At 42.3% G+C, this 17,939-nt stretch overlaps 2 protein-coding genes across 2 annotated transcripts; one reads left to right on the plus strand and one right to left on the minus strand.

Annotated features, from left to right (window-relative positions):
• The first annotated feature begins 2,548 nt into the window (after positions 1 to 2,548).
• LOC311126925 (transmembrane protein 116-like) lies at positions 2,549 to 6,481 on the plus strand. Its single transcript, XM_084158632.1, has 11 exons — positions 2,549 to 2,840; positions 3,121 to 3,167; positions 3,302 to 3,365; positions 3,599 to 3,727; positions 4,131 to 4,235; positions 4,346 to 4,395; positions 4,516 to 4,599; positions 4,820 to 4,961; positions 5,047 to 5,191; positions 5,318 to 5,397; positions 5,494 to 6,481. The coding sequence occupies exons 1-11, from the start codon at positions 2,766 to 2,768 to the stop codon at positions 5,707 to 5,709; spliced, it is 1,137 nt and encodes a 378-aa protein (XP_084014758.1). The 5' UTR covers positions 2,549 to 2,765; the 3' UTR covers positions 5,710 to 6,481.
• Positions 6,352 to 17,527, minus strand: LOC311107592 (gamma-aminobutyric acid type B receptor subunit 2-like; the record flags this gene model as incomplete). The annotated part of the gene is made up of 21 exons (XM_084150108.1): positions 6,352 to 6,703; positions 6,812 to 6,920; positions 7,099 to 7,246; positions 7,354 to 8,272; positions 8,732 to 8,892; positions 9,042 to 9,215; positions 9,398 to 9,628; positions 9,721 to 9,831; positions 12,475 to 12,597; positions 12,970 to 13,077; positions 13,186 to 13,318; positions 13,500 to 13,644; positions 13,796 to 13,876; positions 13,958 to 14,018; positions 14,141 to 14,383; positions 14,579 to 14,767; positions 14,959 to 15,024; positions 15,172 to 15,273; positions 15,457 to 15,627; positions 17,050 to 17,187; positions 17,387 to 17,527. The coding sequence occupies 18 exons, from the start codon at positions 17,525 to 17,527 to the stop codon at positions 8,152 to 8,154; spliced, it is 2,499 nt and encodes an 832-aa protein (XP_084006234.1). The 3' UTR covers positions 6,352 to 6,703; positions 6,812 to 6,920; positions 7,099 to 7,246; positions 7,354 to 8,151.
• Between the last annotated feature and the right edge of the window lie 412 nt (positions 17,528 to 17,939).

Raw genomic sequence — 17,939 nt, forward strand, 5'->3', positions numbered from 1 at the left:
AGCAGGGGATCAAATACTTTTTTCCCTCACTGTACATACATACAGTTTTCCAACATGATTGATTAAAAACATTGAAATGTTAGCAGAACAGATAACTATGGGAAAAACACAGATGGAGGAAATATAAAAATTGTAAATAATCTTCCTGTTGGTCCTTTATTTCTTACAAAATATTATGAAAACCTCCCTCACAAAAAAGAATGCAGTTTTGAAACTGCAGTAAATATGCAGTAACTTCAGTTAACTGTGGTATTTTGGACATAGTAATTGCAGAATAACTGAAGTGTCACTGCTACAGTGGGGGAAAAAAGTATTTAGTCAGCAACCAATTGTGCAAGTTCTCCCACTTAAAAAGATGAGAGAGGCCTGTAATTTTCATCATAGGTACACGTCAACTATGACAGACAAATTGAGAATGTTTTTTCCAGAAGATCACATTGTAGGATTTTTAATGAATTTATTTGCAAATTATGGTGGAAAATAAGTATTTGTTCACCTACAAACAAGCAAGATTTCTGGCTCTCACAGACCTGTAACTTCTTCTTTAAGAGGCTCCTCTGTCCTCCACTTGTTACCTGTATTAATGGCACCTGTTTGAACTTGTTATCAGTATAAAATACACCTGTCCACAACCTCAAACAGTCACACTCCAAACTCCACTATGGCCAAGACCAAAGAGCTGTCAAAGGACACCAGAAACAAAATTGTAGACCTGCACCAGGCTGGGAAGACTGAATCTGCAATAGGTAAGCAGCTTGGTTTGAAGAAATCAACTGTGGGAGCAATTATTAGGAAATGTTAGACATACAAGACCACTGATAATCTCCCTCGATCTGGGGCTCCACGCAAGATCTCACCCCGTGGGGTCAAAATGATCACAAGAACGGTGAGCAAAAATCCCAGAACCACACGGGGGGACCTAGTGAATGACCTGCAGAGAGCTGGGACCAAAGTAACAAAGCCTACCATCAGTAACACACTACGCCGCCAGGGACTCAAATCCTGCAGTGCCAGACGTGTCCCCCTGCTGTCCAGGCCCGTCTGAAGTTTGCTAGAGTGCATTTGGATGATCCAGAAGAGGATTGGGAGAATGTCATATGGTCAGATGAAACCAAAATATAACTTTTTGGTAAAAACTCAACTCGTCGTGTTTGGAGGACAAAGAATGCTGAGTTGCATCCAAAGAACACCATACCTACTGTGAAGCATGGGGGTGGAAACATTATGCTTTGTGGCTGTTTTTCTGCAAAGGGACCAGGACGACTGATCCGTGTAAAGGAAAGAATGAATGGGGCCATGTATCGTGAGATTTTGAGTGAAAACCTCCTTCCATCAGCAAGGGCATTGAAGATGAAACGTGGCTGGGTCTTTCAGCATGACAATGATCACAAACACACCGCCCGGGCAACGAAGGAGTGGCTTCGTAAGAAGCATTTCAAGGTCCTGGAGTGGCCTAGCCAGTCTCCAGATCTCAACCCCATAGAAAATATTTGGAGGGAGTTGAAAGTCCGTGTTGCCCAGCCCCAAAACATCATTGCTCTAGAGGAAATCTGCATGGAGGAATGGGCCAAAATACCAGCAACAGTGTGTGAAAACCTTGTGAAGACTTACAGAAAACGTTTGACCTGTGTCATTGCCAACAAAGGGTATATAACAAAGTATTGAGAAACTTTTGTTATTGACCAAATACTTATTTTCCACCATAATTTGCAAATAAATTCATAAAAAATCCTACAATGTGATTTTCTGGATTTGTTTTCCTCATTTTGTCTGTCATAGTTGACGTGTACCTTTGATGGAAATTACAGGCCTCTCTCATCTTTTTAAGTGGGAGAACTTGCACAATTGGTGGCTGACTAAATACTTTTTTTTCCCACTGTATATTACTGCAGTAAAAAAACGGTGTTATTTTGGAGGCAGTATTTGCAGCATACTGCAGTGTACTGCACTCTAACTAGTTATACTGCAGTTATACGCAATAACATCTGCTAAATATGTGTATGTGACCAATACAATTTGATTTGATTTGATACTGCTCTCTGACTGCAATATTTTTTCGTAAGGGCTGCTCTTTCCATGACAGACTGACCAGGTGAGTCCAGGTGAAAGCTATGATCCCTTATTGATGGCACTTGTTAAATCCACTTCAATCAGTGTAGATGAAGGGGAGGAGACAGGTTAAAGGAGGATTTTTAAACTTTGAGATGACTGAGACATGGATTGTGTATGTGTGCCATTCAGAGGGTGAATATACGCCTAGCACCTACGACGCACCGGTTCTTAATGTTTTGTACACTCAGTGAATATTTTTCACACTAATGCAGTTTATTTTTGTCATGGCCATGGTTATTGCAGGATAAAGTGGTGCCTTTAAATTAAAACAACAAGGGTTAATAGGCTACGGGATGTCCCCTAATGGAAATTATAAGATTATGAAACCAGCCATGATGACACTTGTTGCGGTCATGTGACGAAGCATAAACCGGTTAGGTCAAATGGAGAGTGAGAGCGCCCTGCGTTCTATGTGTTGTTCGGCTACTGTACAACCACTTCAGTGTTGGATCCGTGCGTGTCTAGGTTGCCCTGCGTTCAATGTGTTGTTCGGCTACTGTACAACCACTTCAGTGTTGGATCCGTGCGTGTCTAGGTTACTCAGCCTAAATCACAACTAGTCTCTGTTGTTTTAAACTGGCTGAATGTTTTGGGAACGACATATATATATATAGATATTCTGCACTTGAGTTAAGTATTAGAATAAAGAAAACATGTTAAATGTCGTCTTGCAGGATGTCTCAAACAACACGGAGCAAAACACAACAACGCCTGAGGACTGGACTGTTGTGAGTAATATATGAAGTATTTATTAAGTATTGTGATTATTCATTTGCAGTTGTCCTGTATTTAAACTACTGTACAGTGGACAGCAATATGTATTTCTTAGTTGTAGCTACATCGTTGCCACATGTGTCTGCAGCATGGCTTTTAGCGGGTGGGGAGGTGGGACCACCCTCTCGCACTTAATAAAGTGGATGAGATTGTTCTTCTCTTATAAGATCTGCCGGTAGGGATATACAGTATATGACTGTTTTGGTTTCTAATCAACACCTTTCCCCTGTAAAGGTGTACTTTGCAGTCAGATGGATCCAGTTGATTATGGCAGTGCTAAGGTAAGCAGGGCACAGCATTTACAACATTTTTTATTTTTATTTTATTTTTACAAACCTCTTTGTAATTGTACAATCTGGTGATCACACAGGTCAAATTGAGAGCTCTTCCCAATGTGTTTTTCTGTTATTTGCAGCATTGTCGGTTCAGGTTCCATAATTGTTTATGCAACTTTCCAACACCTCATAAGGACACCTGAGGTTAGTTACGAACACTACAGATGATCCCATCTACAGTTGTTTTTAATTGTTTCCGCATTTAAGCATATATTTTACCCTACCTTAGTTGGTAGAAAGGCGCTATATAAATCCAATCGGTTGTTGTTTTTGTTAATAATAATAATAACAATATTATTAACCTACCTACAATACCATGACTGTGCTTTAGACTCCATTTTAACTCCAAAACAATGCCGATACTACCTCCTCTGCAGATGCAGCCATTGTTCTTACTGAGTGTGACAGACTTGCTGCTGGCAGTCAGCTGGCTGATAGGAGCAGTACTGTTCACCCAGGACTGTGATAGCCATGCCACCTGCTACAACCTACACATCGTTGAACAGGTTTGGACACAGACATAGAATCCATTCATTTACAGTAAGAGCTGACTTAAAGTTTCACTATAAGAAGTAGTTGACCAAGCCAGCTCTAGATCAGGTCCAAATGAAGTAGAGCAGCAAATCTAGCCCAATCTGACGCCTCTTCAATTCAATTCTGTTAGATCAGGACAAAGGAGTCTGGATGTGGCTGACCCATTTCCCTTGTACTATTCTATGCCAAAAGGGAAAATGATATATAACCCCACAACAAAACCAATGATGGTCATAGATATCTAATCTCCATGGATAAGCAGATAGGGAACATTATTCCATTGGTACATCATACCACTCTTCTCACCACTAAAATATAAGTACATGTTGGTTGATTCATGATGACCACTGACGGGGAACCCCTGTCTTTTATCAGATACTGTATATGACCTCGTTCTTCTACACATTGAACTACGTATGGACCCTCTACTCTGGGCTAAATAACAAATTCTACAGGAGCCTTAATGGATACCCAGCCCAAGTAGGTGCCACCTGACAAATTATTAACGTTTTGATGTCTGACACATTTGGTTGTCTGTATTTCCCCATATTCAACCGTTTGGTTAAAATCTGTCCTCTGTTTTGTTGAAGTGCGTCACCAAACTGAGCACTTTCAGCAAGATTGCTGCAGTCCTGTCATGGTAAGCATTGACTTTTTCACAGAAACAGTATATGCTTGACCTATTTAAAGTTCAGTAGATGTCATTATGCATGCAATAGAGGGAGTATGCTAAATGTCCTGTCCCCGTTTCTCCTCCCAGTGTCCTCCCCGTGCTGCTGATGATGCCAGTGTTTGTAACAGGAAACATGGACCACTGTTACACAAACTTCAGCCAGCCTTACAAGTAGGTCTGTAGCATGCATCAAAGTAGGAATATTACCATGGGGAGAGTTCATTATGGGTCAATAAGGTTTGCGGTTTTAGTGAGGCAATCAGAATTCATATCAAGCACTTCTGTGCTATATGTTTGGTCAATTAATATGATTTAATCATAATTTTTAATACGTCTCTTTTACTTTGAAGTGCATAACGGTTTGACTAACGTCCCTCTCATTGCATATTAGGTGCCTTCTAATGCACACAGAGGCACTCTTCATGTCTACTGACTTCAACCAGATGGAGGTGGACTCAGCTTGCCACCTGGTACACATGTACAGTATTGCTGTCTTCCTGGCAGCCTTCCTCCTCACCTTTGTTGGCATTGTGGTGAGTCAACCTATCCCGTGGTTACAATCCTATATTTATTTTACTCAAACTTATCTTGGCTTCACACGTCTTTCGTCTACACCAGGTGCTCATGGGAAAAGCCCGCACTGTTTACAGACGTTGTGTGACCTCTAGTGGTTTCCTAGGCGACAGGCAGTGGGCGTCTCTTCGTGTTCTGGACCGACACATGCTCCTCTACCCCTCTGTCTTCCTCTTCTGTTGGGGCCCAGGTAACTACAGTAATGTTCACCCAGCTCAGAATCCTAGGGCCCCCCCAGGCTTGATAAATGATTTGTAGCAGCTGAAAATCACATTCTCCTTTTTGATATATTGCCTTATTTACCCTTCCATTTCAGCCGTCTTCCTGGCAGCCATGATTCTGTACAACCTGAAGTCAGTGGAGGGAGTTGTGGGCGTCGTTCTGTACATCTTACAGGTAAAACTGCTAGCTGCTCCGAAACCTACATCCAAGCCGTGTGCAACCTCCTCCTCAGTCCATTTCTTAACTTCTACTTCGTCTTCCTCATCCCAGGCCTTCACCTCATCCTCTCAAGGCCTTCTGAACTGTGTGGTGTACGGCTGGACACAGAGACACTTCCGCTCAGCTAGCAAAGATGCTCTAAGGGACATGGACACCCAGACGCCACTTCTGAGATCTCAGAAGAAAGGCTATAAAACTCTATGGTCAACACCATCCCCCGAAGCAGATGATATAGGAGGACCTGGTATTCTACCGACCCCACATTAACTTATTAAGGCAGTTGTGAAACTGGCGAAAGAAACTAAACAAAACCTTTTGTGCCAGACTGGGAGAGTGACCGTTTGGTTTATAATCTTGGGGACAGTACCTTGGGAAGCACCTGGTATACCAATGAAGCAAGAATATCCAAAGCAGGGTCGAACCAGACAGAGGCTGAACCGCTGAGGCGTGAAAAAAAGGAAGAACCAGGGAATTTACAACGAGAGGAAGAGCAGCTCTGAAACAGGATCTGAGAGCTCTGCTTTCATCGTAATCAGAGTCACTCCCTCCTTCACTTGTTTTGACTGCATCGGTCGTGCAAACATTGTCTCTACGTTAGTGTTTAGATTTTCCCACAGTAGTTGGGGACAGCCGAGGATATTTGTGAAAGGCTTTGTAACAGACTGGCATGTCTTTGATTTAGAGAGGCCCTGATTGAGCCCAACCGTGTGGAAGACAGTGAGCAGCCTGTTACTTTTCATCATGATGGAACAAAGGAACTCCATTCACAGAGATGCTGCTTGACGTACCAGTTTGGCCCATGGTGTTGTGTAATGGTCGTAGATACGCAAGTGTGTGCAATATTTAGTTTTCGCCCTGCATGGGCTTGTTCACAGAAATGTTACAGTAAGTTTATGCTCTCTCCTTGAGTTCAATTCAACAAACTTGATTTATTGCCCTGCATAAAATGTGACAGGCATGACAACGGGATAAATACAGTACCACAACATACACATTTAATTTTTCAGAGATGTAAATTAAACTGAATTTAAAGAATGTGCATTTTCAGTCTGTCAATTCATTGGACTTTATTTCTGTTTAAGTCAATCCATCAAATATAGTAACTGCTGCAGCTTCACCAAAACAATAAAATATTGTTTCACTCCCACATCCGACCAGCTGCATCATGGCAGTTATCAAAGATGAGGCTGTAGTCGGTGCCTCCAGCTTTGACGAAATCAGAGACCGTCTTACTTCCTCTAAAGTTTTTGGTTTCAACTTTCTGAAAAACGAAAAAAACTATGTTTTAATCTGAATGACTATGTATTTGCCACTACAAAGCCATTTCAATAAAAATGGCTTATTGAAAGAAAGCTGATTGAATACTTGCCTTCCAGTCTTGACTCATGTGGCGTGCATCTACCACCACAGTCTGAGAGCTGATGCCAAATCCATTCCCTTTATGGACAAGCCACTTGGCGCCGTCAGCCAAAGTCACTCTGTGGATCAACAACGAAGGATTAGACATAGCGGGTCATTTAGGCAGTTTCCTAAATAATAAACATGATGTTGCTAGGTATGCAGTAACAAACGACTGACTTTTGGAGGCTTATTTTATCAATATCATACGTATATCGTACATAATACATCTATCATACATAATATCATGTTACTCACCTGACTCCTGAGTGGCTGAAATCCCCCACCTGAAAGGACATGCCTTCTAGGGGTCTCCTCATTCTGTCTGCTTCATACACCTTGGAGTTGTACAGCTTCCTCAGGTCAGACATTTTAGATATATCATAATTGTAGGATCCTCCACTACCTATGAGAAAAGTTATAATAATACATGAACAACATAACAATAACATCATAATACTATATTTATATATATATTTATACAAGTATGACAAAATAGTTGTTCAAACTTACCACCACTGAAGGAGGATTCCACATTTACAACCAAAAGGGCCAGAAGTGCTGGCAGGATGAATGAGGTTCTGATGGAGAACATAGCAGGATAGTTTTTTCAAGGATGTTGTTGTGGATACCTAACACACTTTGTGCAGTGAGATAGATGTACCTTTTTTATAAAGCCCAAGTTGAGACATGCCTCCTCCCTTTTTTGTTATTACAACACATTCTCCTCGAATAGAAAGTCTGGCACACAACAGTGGATTGCAAAATAGTTGTTTATTTTTTTGTTGCATTTAATGGTTATACTCTCAAACCGATTATTCATCATCTTTGAAAGACTGATAACATAAACTTGTATTTTCTTAGACATTGCCTCTGTCTTGGAGAAAACAACATCTTGGCTATGTTTGGAAAGACAATTATTTATTTGACCACTGTAAAGGGTTAATTTCTGCCTTGGAGTTCATTCCTGGGCTTTAGCAGTATCAGACCAGGAAATTCCCAGATTGACAACATGACAGAGCAGCGCCACAGCACAGAGTAGTTACCAAGAGTGCAAATACAGTCACTGCCAGTATCCTGCTGCAATACAGGATACTCCCATGTTGGGAAACACAGGGGAAACGGCCAGAATGTTGAATAATTTTTCCATCAGGAGACCATTTCCATGAATTCCACTGCAATTAATCAACTAAAAATCCTAAAGTAAAGCACCTATTGTAATTTACCACACAAAACCTTTGTCAGCACCACATGTAGCTAGAACTTGTCTGGATTTGAACATGACTTCAGATGTGAATGACGCTATGGCAGTCAAGGTAAAGGAAGGTCGGGATTTCTCAGAAGGCTGGAACAGCTGGCAGAAATTCCCCCAATGGCTGGCATGTAGGCGTGGTGAAGAATTGGCAGCTGCACGGACCGTCTTCGTTGCACGCTATAAAGGAAAACAAGCAAGTGTGTAGGACGTTTCATTCCAAAATATATACAGTAGATATTTCTAAAATATATATATACATACACTGAGTGTACAAAACATTAAGAACACCTTCCTAATATTGAGCCCCCCCTCCCCTTTTGCCCCCAGAAGAGTCTCAATTCATTGGGGCATGGACTCTACATGGTGTCAAAAGCGTACTACAGGGATGCTGGCCCATGTTGACTCCAATGTCATCCCACAGTTGTGTCAAGTTGGCTGGATGTCCTTTGGGTGGTGGACCATTTAACAATATAATAAGGGATCATAGTTTTCACCTGGATTCACCTGGTCAGTCTATGTCATGGAAAGAGAATATGTTCATAATGTTTTGTACACTCAGTGTATATATAGAAAGTATAGAAAATATTTGTATTGCATAATGTAATTTTTGTATCAGAGTAATATGTTTTCCCGTACTGTTCAGGTAAGTTGATGTCATCAGAGAGTTCCCTGTTCATCCTGGACACATCCTCAGAGCACACCTGGGCTCTCAATGTCACCTCATGGCCCTGTCGACTGGGAGGACTCAGCTCTTCCTCTAGTACTTGCATGGCGACATCCTCCAACTGGTTACCAATCTGCAAATACCATTTATATGTTAATTCCCAAAGTTCCACGGTCTGAAATGGCATTAATGATTATTAGCTCTACAACACATGGGTGTTCAACCTACAACGGTTAAAGTTCTGTGAATTGTTTAGACTCAAGACAAGGGGTCAGAACCCACCTCTGTGATTCTCCTCCAGAGCTGCTGGTTTTCAGTACGCAGGCTTTCAAGAGATCTGCTGCCCTGATTGAGACTGCTAGAGGAACTGGAGGTCTCCGAGTCCTCCTGGTTAGGATCACATTGGAACCAGCTAGTTGGATCCACTTGGTTGGGATTGTCTCTGATTTCTATAAGCTAGGATACAAGACAGAAGCAGTCAATCATATTTTTCAAGATGAGTGTTTTCCATCCAACATCATCTAACATATACACAGAGATGTGAGTAAAACAAGAGGACATTGAGATAAATTAGATATTTCAACATGAGAGTTCAACATGTATACAAGAGGAGGTTTCAGAGATGAGGCAGGTGACACCTTTGGCAGGAACACCAGACACAGGGTGCAGGTACAGCAGGAGATGACCACCAAAGCCATGATGAAGAGCTGTACATTAGGGTTATACCGGGTCAGGAAGCACCCTGATGTTCCAATGATAGACATGACGGTCACGTAGTACATGCTCAGCCTTGTGTACTTGCTGTCATCATCATCGAGGAGATGGATATGTGCATGCCTGGTTCTCAAGGCCAGGAAACATCCAAGTAACTAAAGGAAAGATGGAAAACAATCAGCTAGATTACCAGCTTTGTTTGAAAAGGATCCTGGGTGTTGAACAGGGTTCTGGCAATATCTCTCACCATTTGAAGCCCTTTGTAGCCATATACAATGGCGAGCCATTTAGTCATGTTTGTACTTTCACAGTGCTCCAGGAAGGGCCTTGTATTAACGTCTTCACCACCACGATCAGTCTGAAACACCACAAAAAGGAAATACTATTTTAATATGTTTTATCTCCCTCTGAGTTTCACATTTACTACTACTCTACCACATGGTTGACTTTAGACCAGAACTATTTACTACAACCACATGGTCGACTCCAGACTAGAGCCATTTACTACTACCACATGATCGGCTCCAGACCAGAGCCATTTACTACAACCACATGGTCGACTCCAGACCAGAGCCATTTACTACAACCACATGGTCGACTCCAGAAATGAGCCATTTACTACTACCACATGATCGGCTCCAGACCAGAGCCATTTACTACAACCACATGGTCGACTCCAGACCAGAGCCATTTACTACAACCACATGGTCGACTCCAGAAATGAGCCATTTACTACAACCACATGGTCGATTCCAGAAATGAGCCATTTACTACAACCACATGGTCGACTCCAGAAATGAGCCATTTACTACAACCACATGGTCGACTCCAGACTAGAGCAGAGGTTAACCCTACACACAATTTACTGTAATCTGTGGATCGACAGTAAAACCAGATAATCTCATTACTTTAAACAAAGCCCATGATTGTGTGCATTCCAACACACTGAGTGTACGGAGGTTGATCTTTACCTTCGAACAAAGGGGATTCAACTCATGGGTGGTGAGATTTGCAGTGTAGTATGATAGTGTCTCAGGTCTAAAGAGGTTGGGCAATAGGGATGGATATGTTGTGGAGGTGGGCAGAGTGAATGGATAACCAGTTAACTAAATTGAATGATACTTCCTATGAGCAGTGTACACATTTAGACACCTTTTAACTTAAACGCATGTGTGATGATGGTACTGAAGTGCCACCTTGGCCAATACATGACCTGTCTGAGTGATTAACCTCCAAGCTGAACTGTTCCACTGTTTGTCTAATAGGATATACTAGAGTAGATATACAGTATCTGGATCTAATAATGATAATAATAATATTAATAATACATTTTATTTGCTCCTTTCAAGATTGCCTAGGACTCTTAAGGAGTAAGAAATATAATAAAATAGCAAATAAACATTCCATTACTAAGAGCAAAAGGACATCAGAAAGAAGGAGCATGACTGGCAAAACATAGCAAGCACAACAATACATGGGGAAATGAATCAAAAGGCAGTTCAAATTGAGAGGCTAACTTTAACAATGGCTGTATCCCCTACACAACAAAAGATAAAAGAAAAGAGAGCAAGACCAAGGTTAAAATGCAAAAAAATATATATATAAACTCAGCAAAAAAAGAAACGTCCCTTTTTCAGGACCCTGTCTTTCAAAGATAATTCGTAAAAATCCAAATAACTTCACGGATCTTCATTGTAAAGGGTTTAAACACTGTTTCCCATGCTTGTTCAATAAACAATAAACAATTAATGAACATGCACCTGTGGAACGGTTGTTAAGACACTAACAGCTTACAGACGGTAGGCAATTAAGGTCACAGTTATGAAAACTTAGGACACTAAAGAGGCCTTTCTACTGACTCTGAAAAACACCAAAAGAAAGATGCCCAGGGTCCCTGCTTATCTGCATGAACGTGCCTTAGGCATGCTGCAAGGAGGTATGAGGACTGCAGATGTGACCAGGGCATTAAATTGCAATGTCCGTACTGTGAGACGCCTAAGACAGCGCTACAGGGAGACAGGACGGACAGCTGATTGTCCTCACAGTGGCAGACCACGTGTAACAACACCTGCACAGGATCAGTACATCCGAAAGTCACACCTGCGGGACAGGTACAGGATGGCAACAACAACTGCCCGAGTTACACCAGGAATGCACAATCCCTCCATCAGTGCTCAGACTGTCCACCGGCAACAATGTCGCCTATGGGCACAAACCCACCGTCGCTGGACCAGACAGGACTGGCAAAAAGTGCTCTTCACTGACGAGTCGCGGTTTTGTCTCAACATGGGTGATGGTCGGATTCGTGTTTATCGTCGAAGGAATGAGCGTTACACCGAGGCCTGTACTCTGGAGTGGGATCGATTTGGAGGTGGAGGGTCCGTCATGGTCTGGGGCGGTGTGTCACAGCATCATCGGCCTGAGCTTGTCATTGCAGGCAATCTCAAAGCTGTGCGTTACAGGGAAGACATCCTCCTCCCTCATGTGGTACCCTTCCTGCAGGCTCATCCTGACATGACCCTTCAGCATGACAATGCCACCAGCCATACTGCTCGATCTGTGCGTGACTTCCTGCAAGACAGGATTGTCAGCGAAGAGCCCGGATCTCAATCCCATTGAGCACGTCTGGGACCTGTTGGATTGGAGGGTGAGGGCTAGGGCCATTCCCCCCAGAAATGTCCAGGGAACTTGCAGGTGCCTTGGTGGAAGAGTGGGGTAACATCTCACAGCAAGAACTGGCAAATCTGGTGCAGTCCATGAGGAGGAGATGCACTGCAGTACTTAATGCAGCTGGTGGCCACACCAGATACTGACTGTTACTTTTGATTTTGACCCCCCTTTTGTTCAGGGACACATTTTTCAATTTCTGTTAGTCACATGTCTTAGTTGTTGAATCTTGTTATGTTCATACAAATATTTACACGTTAAATTTGCTGAAAATAAACGCAGTTGACAGTGAGAGGACGTTTCTTTTTTTGCTGAGTTTATATTAAAGTGTTACCTCTAGGCTGAACTCTTCCACTGTTCGTCTGAGTGGATCCACCATCTGCCAGCAGATTAAGAGGCACAGATCGATCAGCAGCATTCCCCCGACAATAATCCATAGTTGGTAATCCTTAATAATCTGAAGAAAGAACAGAGAGGGAGAGGATGAGTATTAAATATTAGACAGGAGAGATGGTGATTAAAAGGGCTGTACTTTTTGAGTTTCTTTAACTTCTTTACTTTGAGTTTACCTTTTAAACTTTGAGTTTACCTTTATAACTTTGAGTTTACCTTTATAACTTTGAGTTTACCTTTTCAACTTTGAGTTTACCTTTTCAACTTTGAGTTTACCTTTTCAACTTTGAGTTTACCTTTTCAACTTTGAGTTTACCTTTTTAACTTTGAGTTTACCTTTTTAACGTTGAGTTTACCTTTTTAACTTTGAGTTTACCTTTTTAACTTTGAGTTTACCTTTTTAACTTTGAGTTTACCTTTTTAACTTTGAGTTTACCTTTTTCATTATCTCCTTATTGTTGACAATTGTCCAGACCCTCCAGGTTTTTGCAAACAATGCCCCAAAAGTTGTGGTGTATCCTACAGAAAGAATCCATGTGCGAATCTGTGACAAGAGGAGGAAAATGTCTAAAACAACATGCATCCCTTTTAAACAAGGGTTCTCTCTTCTTATCACTAAAATGCTTAGACGTTTAAGCTCATGTGTACTCACAGGGCAAAGCGTGACAAACACTTTGTCAGTCACAAGGGATCCATCCAGCCCATAGAGGAAGACGGAGGTACAGGCCAGCATCGTACCCAGGATAATGAGGTAGTTCATGGACGGACTGGACTTCTTAATGACCCTATGGGAAAAACAAAATATTGAGATATTTTAACAGGCTGCCTTGTCTGAGCAGAGCATGTGACTGAGTAAGATGGACAACAATGAAAGAAAGAACAAGCTTGTGTTTCGATGTAAGCTACCTCAAAAAGTATCTAGTTCAATTACAAGCCAATACAAGACGCTTGGAATAATGATCATACCAATGGTTGCGGTGCTTGATGTGGAAGAAGAGGAAGGAGAGTGCCATGAGCATGGCCAGGCCAGTGGTGGATGACAAGATGATGCAGAGGGGAACACTGACATCCCATCGCTGGGAGTGTGTCCGGTCTTTAGGCGGCTCCATCCCTGTGAAAGGCACAAACAAGAAGAACGCAAAGACTGTAAAACAAAACACACAAAACAAACAACTCTAATGGTAAATTGGTGGTCTTTTTTTTATAGTTGAGGTGTCATCATGAACTTGCTTAATGCCTTGTCCTAATACTGTAGCTCCTACCTTGAAACCTGATTAAGTGGTTGATGAGTTCCAATACTTCTGCTTCAGCATTATACTGGCCTATCTTGACCTCCCGGCCCTCTGTGGAAACACAAGCAGTTGATAAATATTTCACAAAGAATGTTCTCTAAATTCATGGAAATACACATCTGTAATGTTTACCTTGAAATTGGCTTAAGTTAATAGTTCCCATGCGTTCACCATTTCTAAACAGAACTTGACCCTGAAAAAAAAAAAAAACTGTCAATTTGAGAACATTATTTGTAAAACACATCTTATCTTTAGTCTTTTGGAGCAATGATCTATCTAAAATGGAATGTTAACACAACAGTCATGCTAACTTACAGTTACACCCTCAAAGCGGATTTCCTTCATGGAATCCAGGACCATTCGTCCAATCTCCTTATCGCTGACTGTGAAGTTCCGGTGGATGTCATATCTCTCTCTGTATCTTACCGACTCAATGACCCTGGTCAATGCTTTCACCATCACCCAAACTCCATCATAGGCAAACCCATGGAACTTGCTGGCAACTAACCCTTTCTGCAGCAGCTCTCTGTTGTAAGTCTCGTCATACTCTTGTGGGGTCTAAACAGAAACACAAAGGTGCTTGTTTAACTTCTCTTAATGCTCTTGCATTACCTTTGCAACATTGCAAATACACTGTTTGATGTTTTCAACATTATGGCCAATTTTTGTTATAAACACTACTTATCCATCAGAGAGAGCATGGTACAGTATCGACGGAATATGCTGTTCCTTGCTGAAAACCTCAGGACCTACCCTTCCTGAGATGCCTTTGATCTGTCTGTTACTGAGGTGTGTGAAGTCCACAATGATATGGCCCTCCATAGCGGTCAGCAGGTTGTTTGAAGTACAGTTGGAGGAGTTGGCCTCCTCCCACCAGCTCCCCTGGTAACCGCCAGGGAGGATCCACTGATACCTCCCGCCAAACATGTTCAGGCTGTAAGCCTAGAAGAAAAAGGTTATAGGGTAATTACAAAGGCAAATGGTTATCATAAAGATAATTAAAAAGTAATAGTATGATGAATGCTCTGTTAAACTGCCATTAATCTTTGTCTCAAACAAGTGCTAATCATCAATGATGGCATGGTGTTGCATCGCATCAGATTTAAACTGAGGTTTTCTGGTTATGTACTCACACAGCAAAACACTTTGGACGCTGAATTCTCGTCAAACAGCCCAATAATGATCCTTACATCCATATCCTGTCGAAAGGGACATGATACAAAACAAAGAAAAGGCAGAGCCTCGAGATTGACACATTGACGATGCAGCTGCAATTTTCTGAAATGATGCAATTGAGTGCCTAATTCAAACTTTGTAAGTAAAGATGATTTGGGCATATTACTCACCTTCAATTTCTTTACATTGACACATGGGTCAGTGGACAGGCTTTCAGTTACAGCAACCATAACATCAGCCTTGCTCAGCTGTTTAGTCAGATCTCTCCTTATCTGTCAAGGACAGGACAATATAAACTTCAGATTTCACACAAGACAGCATAGTTGTCAGCAGTCTGAATCAATAGACTACTGCCTGATACCTTTGTATCCCTGCTTGTAAATGGTGATAACGTCTACATTGTACACCAGCTGAAACAGCCATGTGACAGAAAGTGGTACCAAGGTCAGTGGTACCTCTGAGATCCTCTGTACATCCTGGGTCAGAGTTCCTACACGCCTCCACTTGTAGTTCTGTAGGATCTTCACAACAGCCTGATTGACTGTGTTGTCCGAGGTGACCATTCGGAAGAAGTTGGGATATTTTTTCTCACAATCTAAAACAGGCGTTGTTGCAGGGAAATATAGCTGAAATATTGAATGTGTGATAATGTTAGGCTAGAAGAGCACAATATCATTATTTGAAGTACCAGCAATTGTGTGATTTGCATGTACAGCGCATTCTGAAAGTATTCAGACCCCTTGACTTTTTCCACATTTTGTTACATTACAGTCTTGTCCTAAAATTTATTAAATTATTTTTTTCCCTCATCAATCTACACACAATACCTCATAATGACAAAGCGAAAAAAGTTGTTTTTCTTTTCACTAAGGAATTTTCCGTAGCACTCCGAGACAGGATTGTGTCGAGGCACAGATCTGGGGAAGGGTACCAAAAAATGTCTGCAGCATTGAAGGTCATCAAGAACACAGTGGCCTCCATAATTCTTAAATGGAAGAAGTTTGGAACCACCAAGACTCTTCCTAAAGTTGGCTGCCCGGCCAAACTGAGCAATCGGGGGAGAAGGGCCTTGGTCAGGGAGGTGACCAAGAACCCGATGGTCACGCTGACAGAGTTCTAGAGTTCCTCCTTGGAGATGGGAGAACCTTCCAGAAGGACAGCCATCTCTGCAGCACTCCACCAATCAGGCCTTTATGGTAGAGTGGCCAGACGGAAGCTACTCCTCAGTAAAAGGCACATGAAAGCCTGCTTGGAGTTTGCCAAAAGGCACCTAAAGACTCTCAGACCATGATAAACAAGATTATCTGGTCTGATGAAACCAAGATTGAACTCTTTGGCCTAAATGCCAAGTGTCACATCTGGAGGAATCCTGGCACCATCCCTACGGTGAAGCGTGGTGGCAGCATCATGCTGTGGGGATGTTTTTCAGTGGCAGGGACTGGGACACTAGTCAGGATCGAGGCAAAGATGAACAGAGCAAAGTACAGAGAGATCCTTGATGAAAACCTGCTCCAGAGCGCTCAGGACCTCAGACTGGGGTCGGAGGTTCACATTCCAACAGGACAACGATCCTAAGCACACAGCCAAGACAAATCAGGACTGGCTTCGGCACAAGTCTCTGAATGTCCATGAGTTGCCCAGCCAGAGCCCAGACTTGAACATCTCTGGAGAGACCTGAAAATAGCTGTGCAGCAATGCTCCCTATCCAACCTGCAGAGGATCTGCAGAGAAGAATGGGAGAAACACCCCAAATACAGGTGTGCCAAGCTTGTAGCGTCATACCCAAGAAGACTCAAGGCTGTAATCTCTGCCAAAGGTGCTTCAACAAAGTACTAAGTAAAGGGTCTGAATACTTATGTAAATCTGATATCTCCGTTGTTTAAATTAATTTAATCAATTTTAGAACAAGGCTGTAATGTAACAAAATGTGGAAAAAGTCAAGGGATCTGAATACTTTCCGAATGCACTGTATGTCACCTATTAAATAACATGCTCTATTCTGATAAACAATACATTGTGATGTAAAAAGTTTGCTCAGTGCTCGATACCTGTACAAGGTTCCACCGCTGTAGTGATTCAGCAAGGACGGATGTGACTGATGGACACAAACCTCCAAAGATCATCAAGTACTTTGGCCCAAAGCATATAGCATCAAAGAAGGCTTTAAGTCCTTTGGCAGTATCACACTAAAAGACAAAGAGAAAACAAAGTGAACTGTCTCACTCCCTTCATCATGACTCCAAATGCACTGAACAGCTTACATTTTATTTTTGCATTAAAATACACTACCTTTCACATTGTTCTCCACGTAAACAATGTACACACCACTAAAATAGGCTTGTTGGTCAAAAACCACCATTCCACTAATACACCAGCAAATGTTACCTCTGAATCTATGACGTGAAAATTGATCTCATAGTTTCTTAGAGGAGTCTGCTGCCTGCTCAGGTCGTCTAGAGCGAGCTGGACAGCAGGCAACACGGATGCCGTGAGGTTTCCCTGCCCTGGGTTGTCTGTCAGTGGCATGATCCACAAGACTGGCAGAGAGTGGCGAACCTGGGTCAGAGAGGGGACAACGAGCAGCCATGAGAGAACCAGGACCTGTCTCGAGCTGGCTCGTCCACCGCCACTCATCCTTTTCTTTTGTCCCTTCCACTTCCCCGTCTCCTCTCCCTGGTGCATCTCTCCTCCTGACTAGCACACACGTCCTGTAAGGGAGTCAGGTCCTAGTTAAGACCCCTTAATCCTCATCTGTTCCAGCCAGGCCATTCCACGCACAGCGGCTGCTCCCTCAAGAGAATCCACTGAAGAGGATAAAGGGATAAGGCGCTGGCTGTGACTGACTAGGTTACCTACATCTGCCACTCTGATCCCACTACACACATTCACTGCTTGCTATGCTTTGGTTTTATTCTGGAAGGGAATTCACTTTTAATAT

Source organism: Coregonus lavaretus (genome assembly GCF_964263955.1).
Source record: "Coregonus lavaretus genome assembly, chromosome: 3".
NCBI classification, from domain to species: Eukaryota; Metazoa; Chordata; class Actinopteri; order Salmoniformes; family Salmonidae; genus Coregonus; species Coregonus lavaretus.